This window comes from Ictidomys tridecemlineatus, chromosome 5 (genome assembly GCF_052094955.1).
Source record: "Ictidomys tridecemlineatus isolate mIctTri1 chromosome 5, mIctTri1.hap1, whole genome shotgun sequence".
Lineage (NCBI taxonomy): Eukaryota > Metazoa > Chordata > Mammalia > Rodentia > Sciuridae > Ictidomys > Ictidomys tridecemlineatus.
In genome coordinates, this window is record NC_135481.1 from 42,772,295 (window position 1) to 42,793,505 (window position 21,211).

The window sequence follows — 21,211 nt, forward strand, 5'->3', positions numbered from 1 at the left end:
AGGTACTATATCATACCATTCTAATTACAAGTTTCTTCGTCCTTAGATACGCCTGGTAAAGCCATACCTGGTAAAATGCATGATGGCAAGGATCATAAGGTAGAATGCAAGCATACTGACTAGAAACAAGGGGGAGGAAAGCAAAGAAAAATGGGCACATAGTAACTGTCTATAAAGTGAGGACACTGAACTTTGGGCCAGGGTGCCAAGAAATAGGCAAACTTGTACTCTGCCTAGAAGTAACTGCTACAACCTTCCCATGAGAGGCAAGTCAGTAATATGTATAAAAGGCCCAAAAACTCTATGTTCCTTTTGATTTGGGAAGTCTATTTTTTATATTATCCTAAAAAATTTGTGGATATGAAATGTAAAGTATCAGTAATAACAATAACAACAGCAACTAACATTCATTGGGTGTTCATATTTCCTTCACAGAAAAAAACAAAAACAAAAAACAAAAACTTGTTCTGGATGTTGATAGAGGCTCTAGGTGAGGAGAGAGGTGGGAAATAAATAAACACTAAACAATTCTTTGTAATAGATAAGCGCATGATTCTACAGTGCAATGCATAACCTTTCTTTGCCTGTAAAACAGCTTCAGAGATGAATCAAAAATTCTGAAGACTAGTTGGTAGAAAACAAACGTATAGGTACAAGCTACCTTTGTTTACATTTGTTTATATGTTTCTAGACAACTGGATAAATGAGTTTCTGGTGGCACAAAAAAACAAGCCTTTTAATTGCATATCGTAAGGAAAAAATGAGTTATCATTAAGTCACATAATGGTACAGATAATACAGGTGCCACAGCTTATTCATTTATAATAGCAGATTTCACAAGACAGAAAAACAAACAAACAGACAAACAAACAAACAACCCCTGTTGATTGAGGGGTTGATATGCAGCTCAATGGAAGGGCCCTTGCCAGCATGCATGAGGGCCTAAGTTTGGTCTCTAGTCTGTGTGTCTGTGTCTGTCTTTCTGTCTATCTCCCCGCCCCCTCCCCCACACATTTGACTAAGGCTATGGGCTTTCTTCATGTGAACTCACTTCACCATGAGGGATGTTCATCACAGTGTTGTTTATGTTGACTTCCTAAATACCCACTACACATGATTAGCTAAATTATATTTCTATAAGTATATGGAACTATTACAAAGGGTAATGCAGAGGTTATTTACAGACATGAGAAACAATCTCAATATTCTGTGAGGTAAAGAAGACAAGTATACAATCAATAGTGTATGTGTGTGTGTGTGTGTGTGTGTGTGTGTCTGTGTATTTTATCCTATTTAAATGCTTTATGTGAAAACTGTCAATAGTGATAATGTATATAAGTTTGGATTATGATGCTTTTATGTTCTTTTTATTTATCTGGAGCTCTTATATGTTTATAGTTATGTTTATAGTGTCTGTGTATTTTATCCTATTTAAATGCTTTATGTGAAAACTGTCAATAGTGATAATGTATATAAGTTTGGATTATGATGCTTTTATGTTCTTTTTATTTATCTGGAGCTCTTATATGTTTATAGTTATGTTTATAGTGTCTGTGTATTTTATCCTATTTAAATGCTTTATGTGAAAACTGTCAATAGTGATAATGTATATAAGTTTGGATTATGATGCTTTTATGTTCTTTTTATTTATCTGGAGCTCTTATATGTTTATAGTTAAACATGTATTATTATAAAAAGTGAAGCACAATTTATCTTATATGATTTTTTGGTTGATTTTAAGAAATAAAAAAACTTTCTTTCACAAGGGGAAAAATATTTAGCTGAGCAAATGTTTATGGGGAACAAAAGGATATTTCCACATCAGGATAATGTGGGGAAAAGACTCATCCCGGGCATAACTATGAAACACCTAAGAATTCAAAAAGAAGAATTCCTGTTAGGAGATTATATTTACGGGAGGACACATGTGCAGATCACAGTCTGGGCATTTTAAGCCAAAGTCTCCTTCGTGCATGAGAGCACAGACAGAGAGGGTAAAAGGTGCCTCTGAAGGTGCCTCTGCTTCCTCCTTCTATGATCACTCAGCTCCTGAGATCCTCAAACCCACTGCTGAGATCCTGTACTCCTTGCTGGGTCTTAGTGTGGTAGAATGCCTGTTTTCCCAAAGAAAGCCCCAAGTAAACACAGAGAAGCCTCAGGCCACTCAAAAACCACTTAAATTAAATAGATGATGGGCAATTGCTTTTACCAGGCATAAGAACTCCCTGCATTATCTTCTCTCTGCCTCAAATAAAAACAAAAACAAAAACAATTTCATGAATGCTTTCAATGGATAGATTCCTAATCCTTTTGGACTGGGCATTAGGCCACCTATTAGTTAGGTTTAACAATATTAATTAAACCATACATTTTAAGATTTACTGAGAAATGTGACAAATATATTAACATATGATATTTAGAAAGGAATGTTTTTCCATAAGAAGGTCAAATTTTTAAGTAACATAGTTTAAAAAAATGTACTGAATGCATAATTTCTTCTTCAGACAACATTAAAAAGATAAGATTCTATGGCTTAAATACTTTGAGATCTTCAGGAGAAAAAATCCTGTTGAATACAAAGGTGTAGATTCCTTATTTACAAAGATTGGGGGGGGGGGAGCAAAAGAAGAGACTCCTACAAGTGCATAACACATACAAAACTGTATAAAAATTCCCTACCTGTAGTGCATCTAGATCCTGCTCTCAGGCTTTGTGTAGACTTCATCAACCTCCCTTTCCTCACCTCATGAAGAAGGAAACTGAGGTACAGAGAGGCAAGGTGCCTCGCTCAGTTTAGACACTTGCTATTCTACCACACAGAGTCCTAGTAAAACAAAACCAAAGACTCAATAAAACATGAAGACTGAAGTATCAGTACAGTATCTAACACTAACCACATACCTCGTGTCAGGGTCAGAAGCTACTTAAAGCTTGGGAGGGCATAGGGAGTGAGAGGGAAGCAGTTTTAATCCTAATGCATTGGGCTTTCTAGCTTGATATAAGCTTAATCTTATTCTGCTTGACAATATCAGAGGAGCAGATGTTTATAGAAGTCTTAGCCTATGAAGAATAGTATTGTACTGCTTCTGACCAACAGCAAGTGAGAAAGGAGTTTGCTTGGGCCCAACCCAAGTGGGTATAGCTCCCCTTCAAGAGGCAACACCATCTGTGTGTAAGGGCTGCCATCAACGTATCTTATGGCTGGATTCTTGTTTATTCTTCAAGTATCTTCAACTAGTATCTTCAACTAGTATGCTAGTATCTTCAACTCACACCATTCTTCTATTGCTAGGCCTCCATAACCTTGACCATTATTCCCACCATGTAAAACAGAGCACAAATTTAAGGTGACACAGCTCTGGTTGGTAGATGTGAAGTGTGTGACGAGCACAGAACCCTCTGAGTGCCACACAGCCATTATGAAGTAACTGACCTATATGAAACTGCTACCATGGTTCACAAATTTATTGTCAGGTTCCAGCCTCTAGCTGTTCTCTGATTGTTCTAAATACTTGACAAACTGAAGCCTTTTCACTTTCCGTTGAAATTGCCTCATCTCCCTGTCAGAGCGCCATGGGGGACTCCATTACTTTTCTGACTTCTCTCCCCTCCTGACAAGTCATTTAGCTGGCTTCTTGTTGTGAAGGCTGTCCATGTCAAATTAGCCAGGGCCCCTATTGTCCTTATTACCACTCGAAAAGCCATCATGAGTAATGCTACGGGGTCCCTCAGTTGTCATCATTTGTCAGAAAGAAAGGGAGTGTGGTTACATATAGCTGACAGGTAATTTCAGTGTCTACAATTACCCCAATTAGTCTTGTCATAAACAATTCGATAAATGCACACCAATACAAACAGATAAACACACGGAGGTCTCTCACTATTAATGCTGTGTAATGGGTAAATCAGTGATATGATGCTATATTTTATTTATTTTTTTTAAGCTATCCTCAGCTGTGAGCTGGCACTTGCTACCTGGTCAGCACAAATTGTACTATCTACTTTCATTAGCTCATCACCACAAGGAAATCTGAAAGGCTGTGACAAAATTCATTTAGAGAGAGGGGGTGAGAGCAGATTATTATAACACCTGCTTTGGGCATGGATACAACCAAGGTTTCCTTTTGTCAGTTCTGAGCTTTAGTGTGCACTATCTTATGTTTAAGACACCAACATATGAAATACAATGGAAATGGGAAATAGAAAAACTATATCCACACAGATATTAGGAACATGAGTTGAAAAAAAAACATCAAAAAAGCCTACTGCCAAATGCAGCAGTCAGCAACTATGTATTAAAAAAAATTGTGGACTGGAAAGATTGTTATAGGTCTCTCCACTGTAAATCTTTTTTGAAAGTATATCTTAAAACACACACACACACACACACACACACACACCCACACACCCACACACCCACAGCTTGCTGTGTTTGGTGTCAGCTATTTATCAACACTGGGTCTGTTTAACAGAGGCATCCATGTTTCTCCCTCCTGGACTCAGCATGGAAGTGATGAAGACCTGCTAAGTGTGGTACACTGGTTGTCTCCCATTCTTGAAATCCCCAGGAATGAATCCATTTTAACACAACACCCTCTAGGAACACTCTTCAGTTACACTCTGTTCAACCTCGGATGAAGCACTGTTAAGTTTGCTCTTGTGATACACATAAATAAATGCTCAAGACTCAACATCTGTAGCGTCCACTGCACCCTGTCTGTTTGCTGACCACAATCTTAAGTGATGGCTGAAAAACCCAACACAAGGATATTGTTGTAGGAAATTGCTCTTGGCAACTATTTGTTCAAGCTCAAGATTTTTTTTTTTTTTTAAACCAACACTAAGAACCCACCAGAAAATAGGACAGGTCTCCCTAATGAGTAATCTATTTTAGCACAGTCTTGTCTAGGCATGACAGTTTACTGAGAGGCTTGAAAAACTCGTAATTACCAGTGTTACAGGGCAATTAATGTATATTACACTGCACTACTCATGGCAGCAACTGTCATTTTCTCAATAAAAATGAGTACTCTTCAGCTAAAGGTGACATTAATTGGGACTTTAATGACTATGCAGAGGAGCTGAAGCCAAATATGAACAAAACAGCGATTCAATGAGCGACTTCAGAAACGAGAAAATTGTACTAAAATGAGATTAATTGCTGTTTAGAAAAAGGAAAGAACCTAAAAAGCTATTAAATTGCAGGGTTTGGGTGCCCGGGTGATGGTTGTGATGTTAATCTTGCATTCTCACAGCAGGCAAATATTCACTAAATTCAGAGCCTTTTGACAGCAGGAAAAATCATGTATGCTTAACTTCAATCCATCAAAAATATATTTCAGCTTTTATCAGTGTTCTAAATACTTCTGCAATTTCAAAAATTACTGCTCCATTCCTTGGCTGTCATCATGCAAATGTGAACACTGTCAATATTGCTATGAAAAATTTCCCAGCTTCAAAAGGCCTACTTCAGTGATAAAGAAAGAAAACCGTGAAGATTAGAATTGCAAAACACACACTACTAATATAACAGAAATCAAACAATAAGAATTTAATGTTTAAGTTGTGGAAACTGCTAAAATAGAAAATGATGGGGTGGGCCTTTTTTTTTTCTTAGAAAAATCAAAGAAAAATAATTCTGAAATCCTTTCAAGGCTTGTAACTTTATGCTTAATTAATCATCATCAATAATTAGGACAGAATTTTGCAGCTTGACTTCAGGTGCTATAATTGTTAATACTACTCTCTAGTTTCTAAAAGCCTTTATCCTTGCTTTCAGGTTCTTTAAAAACAATTATATAATTGCTTTTCTTTATGGCCTTTTCAAATATCATGATGACTGTATATACAAAACATAGCACTTAAACTTTGACATGTAAGAGGGATAAACAGATTTGATGACTCTGAAGTTATATGCTCTGGAACTTGAATTTATTTGTCAAGAGAAAGAGATGAGCAACTTATTATATTTGGAAGGAGGGAGTTTTTAATGGAGTTACCTTCTGGACATAAATGAAGTGTTCACAATGGCTGCCCCCATAAGAAGCTTAGGACTGGCTTTCGAACACTCTCCACTTTCCTAGTGCATAAGCAATTCTGTTTGTTCTGCATTTTAATATTTAAAGAGCCTTCTCATCTACAGTTTAGGTCAGGGCTCAAGACACATTAACACACATAGAATTCTGGCCCTACTCAAGAACCACATCCACTAAATGACAGGGAAGGTGAAATAGTGTACTTTCCATCTCCAATCAATGATAAACCCTGTCTATTCTAAAAACCCAGAAATACAAATCCATGGACCTCCATTAAGAAGACTGGTTACTGGCCACTTGTCTGCCAGAATATACTTATGGGACCACTGGGGGGAAGGAAGAGTGGAGAGAGAAAAACACACATATCCATGTATGATATGTGCTCCATGACAGGATGTTCTGCTAAGTTTTACCTTTTAGCTGCTTTGTTCACCATGAATATGTTTTCCTGAGGTTTGAATCCAAGTGTGAGTGAATCATTTCTGTAAACTCAGCTACTTTCAGGGTCCAGCATCTCTCTAGCATTACCTGCTCCTCCTCTTCCTCCAATTTCCTTTTTTTTTTTTTTTTGGTATCTAGACCTTTATGTGAACAGCACAATTCTTCTTCAAAAGCCCAACAAATGTCCTTTTTAGTCCCTCTTTTGGGGGGTGAAAAAGGGTCTTTGTTATTCATTGTGCTATTTCAAAAACTAAGCTTCTCTTATACCTCAAAAACAGCTTTATTTTAAAGACAAAAATTCACCAAGCTTCCCCTAAAAGTCTTTTCAGGCAGAGTCCTTAGAGAAGACAGGTGCCTTTGGCTAAATTATCTCTACTGACAAACCATTCACATAAATTTGCTTTTTTTTTTTTTTTTAAGTACATGTCAATAGTTTGATTCCATTTTGTCTATGCAAATACCATTGATAAAAATTTCAATGGAAGTTTTCAGGGAGTGGAAGAGTTCCAAACTAGGTATTGAAATGGGACTCAGGAATAGGATACTAATTCACCAAACTTGCCAAGAATGATCTAACCCAGTAGCCATACAAAGGCAACTGCAAACCATCTACATGATCCTAGATAATCCCTTATACTGTATCTCTAGGATCTCATCTCCATTCTGCTGGGTTACTGTGTGAGGCTCCTTTGGGGCTCCAGGTTTCCCATTTGCAAAATGGGAGCAACTTTGTCATGCTAAATTTGCTGCCTGAGACTGAGTGCTGAGCACTTGGCAGACACACCAGCTCCAGGAATGTTAACGATTGGAATAAACCTTTGAGGAGAGTTCCTAAAATGAATTTATTTGATACTGTTGTTCTGTTGCTGGAATTCTTTACCCTTCACAGTTGCCACACTGGTGCTATGAGGAAAGGTAATTTGTTGAAGCATGTAGAAGGGCTGCCGAAAAAAGCAGGAAGAACTGTCTTCTCAGCTAGGCTGAACTTCCAGTTTTAATCTCATTACTAGCTTGCACAAATATCATAGGTCTCTCTTCCAAAATATTACTCTGTGGTTTAAAGTTCTTATTTGGGCCCCTCCTAAGATTGAAATGTACCACAATGCCCGTCAATCTCACAACTGACAGACCATGTTTAAGCTGGGAATAGTGACAAGTTACAGGGACTTTTTTTTTTTTTTTTTAATCAATTCCAGGAGATTAGTAAGATGCATTTTTAGATACATACCCTCAGAACATTATAAACTCAGTGAGAAGCCAAACTGGAATATCTCAAGTTTGGAAGATGAACAATATTTTGATGTGCCAAGGCTAATACATTATATGTTTCGAGTCTTACTATTAAGACCTGTAGCAACTGTTTTAAGAGATGAGTAGAAATGAAACAAATGGTAAATGTTTATTCAGTCATACAGTTCTGAAAGAAAACAACTGTTAATTTGCATTAGCTTGGGATCACTTAGCAGACTGCTTTTTAAGAGCTATCACCTCTCAGCAGCCCATAAAAGAGGAAGCTTTCATTAACTCCCTTTCTACCTGCTCCAGCTATGTGATATTTAATCCAAATGTACTGTTTTCTACTCACCACGAATATTCAACAAATTAAAACGCACTTCAAAACAGATCATGTTCTTTTTCAGTAGGTGTGTGGAAGAGAGAGTGCATAGGCCAAACACCAGAGGAACAGTGTGGACTCTCATGGACTCCATCTTGCAATATAGATAATTCTAGAATGAGGAAACTTTTGAGTCATCAAATAACATATTTAATATTACTTGAGTGCAACTGAAGCAGTTATCCTGTATAAATAAAAGTTTCATGTCCTATATTTATGGGTAATAGAACCTAAGATATGTAAATGTAGGTAACTCTTATTGTAGAGTAATATAGTAGGGCTTATCCATTAATTAACTTTCCTCTTACTTAAATAAGGCAAAAGAATAAAAGGAAAGGCAGGGTAGTGTCTTGCAGGTTTGTGTCTCATTCCCCAGACTGTAAGCACAAGGTGGATATTCCTAGAACATCCCTACTCTCTACCTTCTCAGAATTTTATGACTTGAATAGAAAAGTAGTTATGGGAACCTTTCTTTGCAGGAAAGACCAATTAACCTTGGGTAAAAAGAGAGAGAAAAGAAAACCTTAAAAAGGGGATGAGTGGGGAAAGAAAACAGTGAGGAGTAAAACAGGCAGTTCAAATTAAGGCAAATGTCAGAACATTTGTATTTGGAAGTTTAAACCGGGGGACCAAGAAAGTCTATCACAGCTGCTCACCAGTAAGTGGGGAGTGAAATGGGGATAGGCTGAATTCCAGCAAGGAGAGGAAGAGATCATAGGGCCTCTTCATCTGGGGCTTGTTCCCATGGGTCAGCAAAGTGACATGGATTAAGAAACGTACTTTAGGTCCCACGTTAGAACTGAGGGATCTTTAGTAAGTCAGAGATACTCTGTCCCCAAAGGAATCACCACATGAGAAGGGCCAGTAACAGAAACCTAGATAGTAGGTGGTGACCTAACAGCACAAACTTCACATTCCAACTGAAACCAAAATGTGGTGGTCAAAACCCACCAAAACAGTTATATACATGTCGATATATCAACATCAATCTCTAGCTCTACTCTTCCCTTTCCAAGGCACTATTACAAATGGACAATTCAATTTAAAGCTCCAGGAACTTTGTAATTACAAATTTCTTCTCTCAAAATTTCTACTCTTTGCCTCAACTTTTTCTGTTGCTTGACTCTGTTTTCAGATGGGGAATACTTGTTCTATTGACTGTTTAGCAATGCCTGAAAGAAGATCTTTTGCCTATATTCTCTAACTGAAATAGGAACACAAGTCCAGCATCCCTAGCTCAATCCCTAGATTTTGGAGCATTTGGGGACTTTTGGGTTAGGGATGTTCAGCTGTTAAAATCGATGCAAACATTACAAAATATAAAAAACTCCTGGAATTGAAACATTGCTGATCTCAAGCATTTAGGATAAGGGATACTTAGCTTATACTTTCTTTTACCCTGTGCTTCATTTTAGGATCTTAAGGTTCATTGTTACTCTTGGTGGAGAGAAAGCATATCTCCAAACCATAATTTTGTACAGATTTACATTTTCTACTGATGTTGAATAGCTTCAGGCAACAGAATAAAGGGAGGCTGTTGGTCTAACTTTGGACCTCTCTATCTCGCTGGTACTGGGTGCTATTAAAAGAATGTCATTTTCAGGAATAGCCTAGCATTCCTATGGCATTAAGAGATGAGGTGAATCTCACCTCAACCATGTCTGACTATTTTAAATCTATTTGTGCTACACATACGCTTTTATCAATAAAAACAGAAGGAAGAAGACTCTTGAAAAGGCAAGTACCAAGAACACTTGGTTATGCAGTAAAAATATTCATTTTGTGGATATTGATCTAAGGTTTAAAATACCTAAATCAATCATACTGGGTTTCCCTTTTTCTGGTAGCACATGAATTTTAGAGGTTTATTTATTTTAATGTCCTGGGACAAAAATATTTTTTAAAATGGAGGTTTGGGCATTTTAACAAAAGGTCAAATGTGTTTTCTTGTCCTATGTATGATTTTTTATTTTTTTAACCTTTGAATTGTCCACCCACCTAGCCCCAGAGTTCCAACTACTGGTCTCTGTGACTTTTCCTAATGATTGGTAGGTCCCTGCTTCCCTTTACAAGCCAAGTTGTAAGAGTGGGTCTCCTTTAGAGCTGTCCTATGAGTCTTAAAATGTTTTGACCTTGGGGCTGGGGTTGTGGCTCAGCAGTAGAACACTCACCTAGCACATGCAAGGTGCTGGGTTTGATCCTTAGCACTACATAAAATAAATAAATAAAATAATAAAGGTATTGTGTCCATATACAACTAAAAAATATATTTAAAAAATGTTTTCAATCTTGTGATTCAGGAAGCTAAAATGAAAAGATATTCTTCAGTTGGCCAAAGAGCTAATGCTCTTAAACTGTCCTTCTTTGGAATTGATAGTAGATCAGAATATGCTTCCTTCTCCAGCAGCCTGAGCTCAAGCCATGGACTTGTGTCCCAATGTGCCTTGTGTATGAGGCTGTCAGAGCACTGCTACCCCTACCCCACAACTGTAAGCCCCTTGAGGGAAGGACTCACATTTATCCTTGGATGCCTGGTACAGAGTGAATGCTTAAATTAACAGTTTTGTTGAATAATAAATGAAGAAATCCTGGTGTGGACACAAACAAATTAATTTGAACAAGTCACTTTATCTTTCTGAGTCTTTGCTTTCCTATCCATTAAAATGCTTTTGTTTTCCTAGAGGAATGGTTAGGCTCAAACAAAGCAATGAACATGGTGGAAGTGCTCTATAAATATAACAGATTACTATAGCTGTTGTTAATAATTACCACTTGGATTTATACAATAAGACTTTTCAAGGACAGAAAGCAGGGAGGTTCCCATTACTCAACAGTTTTTACCATAAGAAGCATAAAAATCCAATATCTAAGAATTCTAAGATGTTATGTGACATCTACCGTTTTTTTTTTTAATTTTATTGTTGTTTTTCTTTCAATATTTTTAATCTCCCCACCCCTAGCTCACCACTCCAAGCCATCACAGATCTTTTCTATGCTCTGGAACCTGCTTGGGAAGAAATGATGGGTGCAGGTGAGAAGATCTGGGGGGAGGTCTACAATTAGGTAAACTAACACTTGACAACATGATGCTCTGCAGAAGGCATCTCCTGGCTCTGCTGAAAGGTAGGCCTCTGCTGGGGAAGCCAGAACAGGCAGGACACCACCATGTCTCCCATCTCCAGTACCAATGGCCCTCACTTCTCAGACTCCCTACTCTTTTACATCATCTGTCCTCCCCTCACTTAGAACACAAATAAGAAACAACCAGAATGAAGGAAGAATACTTGTATATATAAGCCCCCTCTCTAGGGTTGTTTGAGAGCTGGACCTAACAAAACACATAGGTCTACTTTTTGTTTTTTTAAACAAGAACAACTGTTCAAGTACTGATGTAATAGCTTCCCCATTCCTCACGTTCAGACCTAGTGACAGAGAGATAGCTGAATTCAGACTGACTGGTGCCAGAGACTTCATACGATAGCATTTATCTATCACAGAATGAATAATTTCCACAGGCAGCTGAATTATTTGAGAATATATGTAAGTAACTAAAGCTTCAGAAGCTCATTTCCCTAAAAGATGTAAGGTAGTGCAGGTGAATCTAGTGCAGGGAATTATTTTTAAGTCAGTAGAGCAATACAAACAAGTTGTTTGCTTTTTGTCATCTGGTTTGCCTTAATCACAAACTAAAAATTCATTTATAATACTGTATACAAATGCTCTGTTTATATCAGTATCATATGCTGGACGCTTGAAATGGTATACATTAAAATTAAAAACAGAAATCCAAGTTAATGGTCAAAGACAACCAATAAGGAAATGGCTAAATTACAGTTGTCAAACATCATATAATGTGTATATTCCTGGGGCTTTTTTGAACAATAATTATTAAGACTGAAGTGATATGAGTTCCTGTTGAAAAGCCCAACTTACAGAGCATTCATTTCAGGTTGTGAATTGTGTGGCCACCTCTATGCAATGGCCTAGTGACTTTATATCCTCTTGTCAAACCTCAGCAGTTTTATTTGTAGTGACATATGCTGGGGAAGGTTGGAGGTTAAAGTTGATAGGAGGGGCAACAGGAAAATCAACTCACTCCTTTCAAGAGAGTACAACCTTTAACATATTTGGGTCTGTTGGCAGTTTCTACAAACTTTACAAGTCTGTGGTTGATGATATTTTTATAAAACTGATCCTCAAATCAGGTCAGATGGATCCAGTAAATGTCCTTCTAGTTTGAAATAATCCCAAATGGTTAATGTACCCTCCCAGTCTATTACAGTTCGATTTTTAAAATTTAAATTTAAAATGAAAAAAAAAAGCCTGCTTATTTTTCAAGTATCTGAGGTCTTGGAAAAGTGAAATCACGGAGCCACAATTCACTATGTAGTTTCAAAACAGAGTAACAGTTGTAAAGGTTGGGGGCGGTGGAAGAGAGAAAAGGAAATAGAGAATAAGGCCCATATTTGAGGCAAAGTTCATTGGGCTAGGGGCTTTGAGCAAGGAAACTTTTCTTCCCCCAGGGCACTGGCCTCTGTCCTCAAGCAGTGTTAGACTTCAGCAGCCTCACCCTAAAGGGAGCAGGTACTTGACTGTGGCTTCTGCAACACAGCAGTGAGCTACAACAAAGTCATGAACTAAGACCCAGCGATGTCTACGACAACATCTCATTGTAAACCCTGTTTCTTCAACTTGGCACACACTGGTTTACTTATGATTAATGTCCATGTCAAATACTTCCAGTTACCTTTTATCAAATGTGTATTGTGTGCCAGGCACAGTATATATTAGAGTTCACTCAATCTTCATAACAATTCAAATTGTGCTCATTTTATCGATGTGATAAAAAAAAGAAAAAAAGATCAGAGAAATCAAGTATCTGCCCAAGGTCACACAGTAAAGGGTCAAATGGGAATCAAATAGCTTCTCGATTCCCTCTGACCTCCAACTTGTGCCGTTTGTACTTGGCTATACTGCTTCTTGCATTGTAACTAGTGATTAAGTGATTTGTAGACTACTCTCCCCTTCATTTTTGAAAAAAATCAACATAAGTTGACTATAATGTATAGCACTCTTTACACAGCAACCGCAGAACAAGACGCAGCATGAAACATCCTAGGTCTTGTGTTAGGTTAGTGTGTGGTTGGGATGGGGTCTATTAATATTATTGGCTGCTAATTATTAAGAAAAATGTTTTGGTATATAAAGAGGTCTTTAGGTCAAGGTGATAGACAGCAGTTATATAATAATGAATATTTGTAAAATTAAGACAATTCCTATCATCATGTCAACTTGTTTTTGTTTTTTAAGGTTGACTCAACTCTGAGATAAGAGAATTCAACACTGAGTGACTCAAATCTCATTGAGCCTCAGTTCCCTCACTTATAAAATTAAACCGTGTCTGTAAGAGGTCTTGACTAGCTGTAGTAGAGTCTTTAAGTCTGTCAGTTTTTTAAAATCCCCTGCTTAATTCAAATGATTGAGTTCACAAAGCTTTGTAAGTAAACAGAACCCACCTTTATGAATGAAAAATACGAGGCAAATGAAAACCCTCAGCCAACTGAAGTTATGCAACTGATGCTTTTTTTTTTTTTTTAAATTCTGGTAACTGTACACGAACACTTTAAAATAAGTTTACTCAGGAATGACCTGAAAAGTAAAGTATGTTTTCACCCAGAAATGTTTATCCCAAGTGTTAAGGGAATCACCAACTTTTATTTAGAGAGATAATACAACAAACATTTTCCAAACATTGCCACTCATCGTTTAAGACAATGAACGCTGAAACATTTTTTTTTAAAAATGTACAATTGCTAAGAAACTGACATCAATTGAAAATGTTTTTTTGCTATTTAAAATACATTCCACAGAGATTCCTGGTAGATAATGTTTCTAACTTTTAGCAGTATTTTGTTTCCCTTTACTCACAGAGTGTCTAGGAGTGTATGTAACATATATTTACATAGGTCATGCAGGTGACAGATAATTTTATGCTTCTGTTTGTTTCTATTTGACATAGACAAATCATTAAGAGAAAGAAGAAAGTGCTCCACAGATCAGAAGCCCTCAGTTCAAGTTCCAGTGCAAATAAGTTGGACAATAAAAAAGGCAAATTGTTAAATGATGCACAGTATTCTGAATTTCACTATGCCTAGTATTAATAACTTATTTTCCAGTCTAAATTTAACATAGAAGACAACACACATCTTTAATAGCCCATGTGTTTCCTTTCTTTCTTGTCCACTAAACTACATTTGTGCCTTCTCCATTCAGACTTGCACGTCAGCAATAACTTCTTGCTGGGTGGCCCCTCCCTAGTCTCTCTGGTATTTTTTGCTTCCCCAAACAACCCCCGCCCCCAAACAAACAAAACCCTCCACAAAGCAAACACCTCTAATTTGTCTTCCACACTGTGGCTGACGAACTCTCTAAATATCACAAGCAATCAAGTCAAACACGTGCTCAGCCCAGAGGCACTGGAGGCCAGGCCATTGCACAAGACTTCTCTTCATTTGGATCCTGATTTCATTGCTGATGCTATACTAGAATGTTTATAGCTTTCTCTTCCAGGCTTCTGAGCCTCTGCACATGCCATTCCTTCTGTTCACAACACCCTTCCCCATCATCTGTCCCCCAGCTTTAAGCTGAGGTTTGTATGAATTAGCCCCCTGAAACCTCCTTCTGTATTATTTCTCGTGGTGCATTTTAATCATGGCAACTTTCAAGCTATAACTTGTTGGTGCATTTGCCAAAACTGTTGGTTTATTGGTCTGCATTTCCTCTTAGACCCAGTTCACTGGGCAGAAACAAATTGGAGGAATCTGCATTCAGAGGCCTAGCATGGTGCCTGGTTTATGGTTGGCTCTTAGTAAATTTTGCTCACTGGTTATGTGACTGATGGAATAAAATGAATGAAAGGCTAAGTATTTAAAGATATCTGTATTTGGAACTGACTATATGGGAGGCAAGTCTCATGCCTCCTATTCTAATTTCCAAATATTTACATGTACTTTGAAATCCACGACTTTCATTTTAAAGCACATTTTTTTTAAAAAAAATTTATTTGTTCTTTTTAGTTATATAAGACAGTAGAATCTATTTTGATTTACTTATATAAATATGGAATATATCTTATTCTAATTAGGATCCCAGACCCAATCTTGTGAATGTACATATTTTTATAAAGCAATGAGGCCAGAGCTAGATCAAATTGCAATGCATACCAAAGTCAAATAAATTCTTGGATTTAAAAAAAGATACAATAAGCTCATCTGGCCAGCACTGTGTCTTTATAAGTTTAGTATTTACCAAAGAGTGGGTGCTTAATAGAGAGCAATGACAAAATTTACTTATCACTTATAGGTTCCAAGCTCCATGCTGATAACAAATGAAGTATTTAACTTAATATAAATATTTTGGCGGTGAAAGTAAATCACGGCTTTTACAAATGCTTGGGGAACTGCGATTTTTCCCTTTAGTTTTATTATAATCCATTAGAAACCTCTGATGTTTACATTGTTTGTATGCACTGGCTGGGATGTCATTAAGAAAGGTTTGTCATGATCTGGTTGTACACATATTCTGATATATTTGAACAACAAGAATGTAACCACAAATTTACCCTTTCTGTTTACTGGCTAATGGTATATACAGAAGTGAAAGGAAATCATATTTTAGGTATTCAGTTCCTTTGGGAATAGAAGAAATAGACATGGCAGCACTCAAGTTAATGGTCACATACCAGAAAAACATCATGACACAGATGTCCTATGGCTGAAACATTCAATGCCTCATGTTACATGTGGCTAAACAGAGCTGTGCACAAAGGGGCAGGACACCCGAAGATCACTTTCAAAGTTACAGTCTGAGTTTGATGTGCAAACTCTGATTACCTTATCATGATTTGAACAAAAAAAAATGTATTTATTCATTTACAGGTTTATTTTCTCTTTCCTATCATAACATAAGCTCCCTAAGGGCAGGGCCCACATTTGTCTTGTTTGCTGCTGTATTCCTAGAGCCCAGAGTGGTGAGAAGAGTAGGTTCTCAATATGTATCTGCTAAATGAGTGAAGATATCCCCCTTGCCCTCAAGGAGTTTGTGCTAATTTGGTACAGCAGACAGGGCAAACAGACTATCTTGGTCCAACCTGAGGGAGATCTAGACCCCTGGATACAGTCAGAGAGATATTTGAACCTAATAATTCTTGGCTTCTCAACCAAACATGAAAAGGATGCTAATATGGTTGGTTGGTGTTTTCTCCTTGGTATGGTTTAGATATGGTCTTTCCCCCAAAGGGTCTCAGTTAGTCAGCTTTTCATCATTGTGACCAAAACACCTGACAAGAACGACTTAGAAAAGTGAAGTTAATTTGGACTCACAGTTTCAGAGGTTCAGTCCATGGCTGGCTGACTCCACTGTTTTGAGGTTAACATGAGGCAGAATATCTGGCAAAAGAAAATGGCAGAGGGAAGCTGTTTGGCTCATGGAGGCCAGGAAGCAGAGAAAGAAGGGGAAGGGGGCTGCAGGAAAGATGAACCCTTCCAGGGTATACCCCCAGTGATCTGCCTCCTTCAGCCATGCCCCACCTGGTTAGTCCATTCAAATTAGGATGGATTTATTAGGTTACAGTTCCCATAATCCAGTCATTTTACTTCTGAGTATTTCTGCATTAACACAGGAGCTTCTGGGGACACCCGATATTCAAACCAAAACAGGGTCATATGCTGGAATCTTGGCTCCCATTGGGGCACTGTTGAGAGGTGGTGAACTAGTGGAAGATAATTAGAACATGGAGCGCCACCCTCATGAAAGCTTTACTGCTGTCTTGTGGGAGCAGGTCAGGTCTGGTAGGAGTGGATTAGTTCCTGCCAGAGTGGGCTGTTATAAAGGCATGAGCCTGGCTCCTCTCCAATCTCATACTGTGCATCTCTATATGTGACCTCTTCCTCTTGCACATGCTCCTACCGTGATGCTATATCCCATGTTAAGATGTAGCCAGAATGAAAAATAAAATGTTTAAGGCAATGGCTTTATAGATAGCTTCTTATTTTAAAATATGGAATAATTTGACTAAGGAGGAGGGAATGTGAACACAGAAAAACTGAGGAAAAGTTAATGGAAGATGCAAGAAGACACTTGTCTACAAGCCAAGGAGAGAGGCCTGGGATAGGCCCTTTCCTCACAGCTCTCTGAGGTAACCAATCCTGCTGACATCTTGATTTCAGACTCCCAGCCTTTAGAACTATGAGAAAATAAAATTCTGTTGTTTTAGTCACCAGTCTATAGTATTTGGTTAAAACTGTGCTAGAAAACTAAAAAGCTAGGGCATATTGTTTCATTTTTAATATTGCTACTTTGCAAACTGAAATCATACCTTACAAGTACTGTTACCATTAAAATTATTCGATGAGGGCAATGGAGTAAACTGGTCCTTAAATAAGGTTTTCAGACTCACACATATACATCTAGTTGGAAATACTCCAGTCTCGAAGACATGGAAGTGAAGTTTTATTTCTACAAGGGTCTCTCACATGTACAGCAAGAGGCCATTCCAGGACAGCCCATAGGCCTCCCTTTTTATGCTGCTACACCAATTCCTCTTAGGGTGGCAGTCATACACAGGGGTGGTTCTGTAATATATTTTGTTTCAACTCCAGTATTTTAAAAAATTGGAATTAATTACCATTTAAAATGTAGGCGAGTAAACATAAAAATCTTAATTTCCAACACTGAAGAATTAGAAAATCTGGCCATACGGAGCCTGTTTTATCTCCAGAACCACATGGGCTGAACTGAGTAGGGTCTGCTCCAAGTGGAGTCCTACTTGCTTTCAGGGATACCACAGTCCTACCCTTTTATGTGGCTGCCTAGCTACTGGAAGCACCTCCGTTTGCAATCTCTGATCTAAGGGGATGTCATTTGGGCTTTTTAATTGTGACACACATGGAGAGTTAGGATGGTCAAGAGGATATACCATCTCAAATAGCTAAAAAGTGGCTGCGCACCCCATCTCCAACTCACTCATATGCCACCACTAATTTGATTATCATCTCCTAATCTGTTAACAGAACACACAAGAGTTCCCAAGAGGGTATTCCAAAGGGGACACTGGTATTAAACGTAAGGAGTCATCTTTAGGCAAACCGGTTAAAAAAATGCAGGGTTAACTAAGATGAACACACTACCTCGACACGGAACTCTCAGACCCTTAACCACCCTAATGCAGTCAGCAACAATTCTTAAAACTCTCTGACCACTCTACCTTGTTTTGAGAGTGTTTTTCAGTAAACAGTAGTCAGTGAAACTCTGACCCAGGCAAGTCTTTTTTCCATATAAAGTAAAATAGCTATTTTTGCTATTTGTATTATGGATTTCTGCAGTAATTATAGCATCTTAGATGAATATTCAAGTATAATTTAAAAAAACCAGAATAAGACTGCATGATAATTCATTTGAAAAACGAATTTCTCAATTTTTGTTGGATGTGATATGTGCAGAGATGGCCAACACTATAAATCTTTTTAAATTCAATAAAATAATTTTGTATAACTCTTAATAATCAAAATGGAAATAGGAAGATGCATACTTATTTCCAGTTGGATCTAAGATGCCATCTACTGCTTTACTTTAAATTTGCTAACATTTGGAATATTTGCATAATTAATTTTGAAGTCTTGATACTGCCAGTAATAGTTAAAATATGTCACAGTGTGCATTTCTTATAAAGCGTTTGATAAATTGCAATATCATCTTCAAACCTACGACAGCATATGAAACATAATCAACAATTATTTTTTTAAAGTCAGTATCAGTATTATTTCTACCAGAAACTGTAGTGGATTTCTTCATAAATCAAGAGCAAGAGAGGGAGGGGACCACCTGTCTTGTTTTCTTCAAACTGAAAAATTCAAGAACTGAAGATTGTTTATTTCTTTGGCATATACATTAGACTTGTTAACATTTCTTCCAAGTGTAAGAAACTTTGGGAACATCAAATGCCATAACATGAACAATTTGTACCATTAACACTAGTGCAAAATATTTACATCAAAAATGTATTGTGCTTGTTCAAAATAAACTCATCCATTTATCCAACAAACATTTATTAAGAGCCTATTATATGCCAGGCACTGTTCTAGTCTTAAGGATGTATCAGGAAACAAAACGAAAATCTCTGCCCTTATAGAACTTTTATTCTAATGGAGCAAAAAAAATCTAAAATTATTGGTCCTCTTAGAAGGTAAAAGGGATTATGGAGAAACATAAAACAGGGAAGAAAGATGAACTCTGTTGGGGAGCGTCAGGGTAGGCTTGAGAAGGTGGTTACTGTACCTGATTTTTGACAGTAAGTCAGACTTTGGACACACTTGGGGAAAGTGTTTCATGCCACTGAAAAAGTCAATGCAAGGACCTGGGGCAACAATGTACCTGGCCAGTCTTAGGAACAGCAAGAGGTCACAGTGACTGATGTAGAGTAAGTAAGGGGGAATGTGGAAGGAGATAAGGTCAGAGCAATGACTAGGGGAGCTGTGCAGGGCCCTAAGGTCAATGTTGCTCTTACTCTGAGTCAATAGTTCTAACCTAGTGAGAACAAAGGCAGAGGATTCACATGATCTGACTTACATTTGAGATCTGAATGCTATGTTGAAGAAAAGATTTAGGACAGTGAGGGTGGAAGCAGGGAGACCAATTAGGAATTATCTCAGTAATTCAGGAAAGAGAGGATGGTATCTTGGACCAAGCTGGCAGTTGTAGAGTGAAAAATAGTTGGACTCTCGATATACTTTTGAAGGTAGAATCAACAGGATTTCCCCAAAGATCGGAAGAAAAGTGTGAGGGAAAGAGGTAAGAATGAGTCCAAGGTACTTTGTCTAAATAAATGTGAGGATACAGTTGTCACTAACTGAGATAGATTTAAGAAAAAAACCCAAAACTTTCAGGCAGCTAGGTGAGCTGGCACAAACTTATAATTCTAGTAACTCAGGAGTTTGAGGTTAGAGGATTTTAAGTTCTAGGCCAGCCCCAACAAGAGGCTATCTTAAACTCAGCAAGATCTTATCACAAAACAAAACAATAAAACAGGACAGGGGACTTAGCTTAGTGCTAAGGTACCCCCGGGTTCAATTCCTAATACCCAATACCAACAAAACAAAACAAAACTATTTTAGAGACACAAAATCCAGATTTATAATTTGAAATAGCCACCAGATCTTCTACTAGAGATGGTTGAGTAGGTAGATGGATAAATACATGGGTTTGAAATTCAGAGAACAAGTTCAGGATGGACACATAACTTTGGGGGGCACATGGATGATATTTAATGCTATGAGATGATATGTAATCACCAAGCAAAAAGGACACAGAGAAAACAAATAACCGAGTCAACAAATGGGCCAAGGATCTGAACAGACACTTCTCAGAGAAAGATATACAATCAATCAACAAATACATGAAAAAATGCTCACCATCTCTAGCAATCAGAGAAATGCAAATTAAAACCACTCTAAGGTACCATCTCACCCCAGTAAGAAAGGCAGCCATTATGAAGTCAAACAACAACAAGTGCTGGCGAGGATGTGGGGAAAAGGGTACACTTGTACATTTCTGGTGGGACTGCAAACTGGTGCGTCCAGTGTTGATATTTTCCAAATGTTCCTAGCATAACTTTAGCCTCAAATGCAACACTTGTTGGCCAGACAATCAGGCTTTGAAATATGCAGGAGCAAAGGTATACAAAAGGGCAGTGTGAGGCATTTTTAAATGGTTGAAGGGTGTGAGCGCCATGTTTGTCCAGCTGGAATTTAGGGAGTTACACTGAGTGACATCTTGGGATATGTTTGGGATGGGAGGGGTCAGATTGTGGAAGTCTTGAAAAGTGTTTCAGGAGAACTCTGACATTCCTTGCAGGTAAGAGGCAACAATTATTAACCAAGATTTTAAAGAGGTCTGGATATGCAATGCTTCTAGGCTGTTAGCAGGGAAACCTAACCACCTTAGGCTGCTTAAATGGGAAAGGGAACAATGGGAAATCAAAGCTGAGTGAGTAGCTGAATGGAGAGAACTACCTGAGAAGAGTGACCTGGTAAACATATGCAGTCAATATGAGAAGACACAAAGA

General features: G+C 37.8%; 1 protein-coding gene across 9 annotated transcripts in view; it reads right to left on the bottom strand.

Annotated features, from left to right (window-relative positions):
- Positions 1 to 21,211, bottom strand: part of Cdin1 (CDAN1 interacting nuclease 1) — a 254,240-nt gene that overhangs the window by 85,288 nt on the left and 147,741 nt on the right. For 2 of the 9 annotated variants that reach the window (XM_078049863.1, XM_078049861.1), the window contains exon 11: positions 16,473 to 16,538. The exons of the other annotated variants lie outside the window; for them this stretch is intronic. In XM_078049863.1, the coding sequence (XP_077905989.1) occupies positions 16,520 to 16,538 (19 nt within the window). In that variant the 3' untranslated portion in view covers positions 16,473 to 16,519. The remainder of the gene's footprint in view (positions 1 to 16,472; positions 16,539 to 21,211) is intronic. 9 annotated transcript variants of the gene reach the window in all.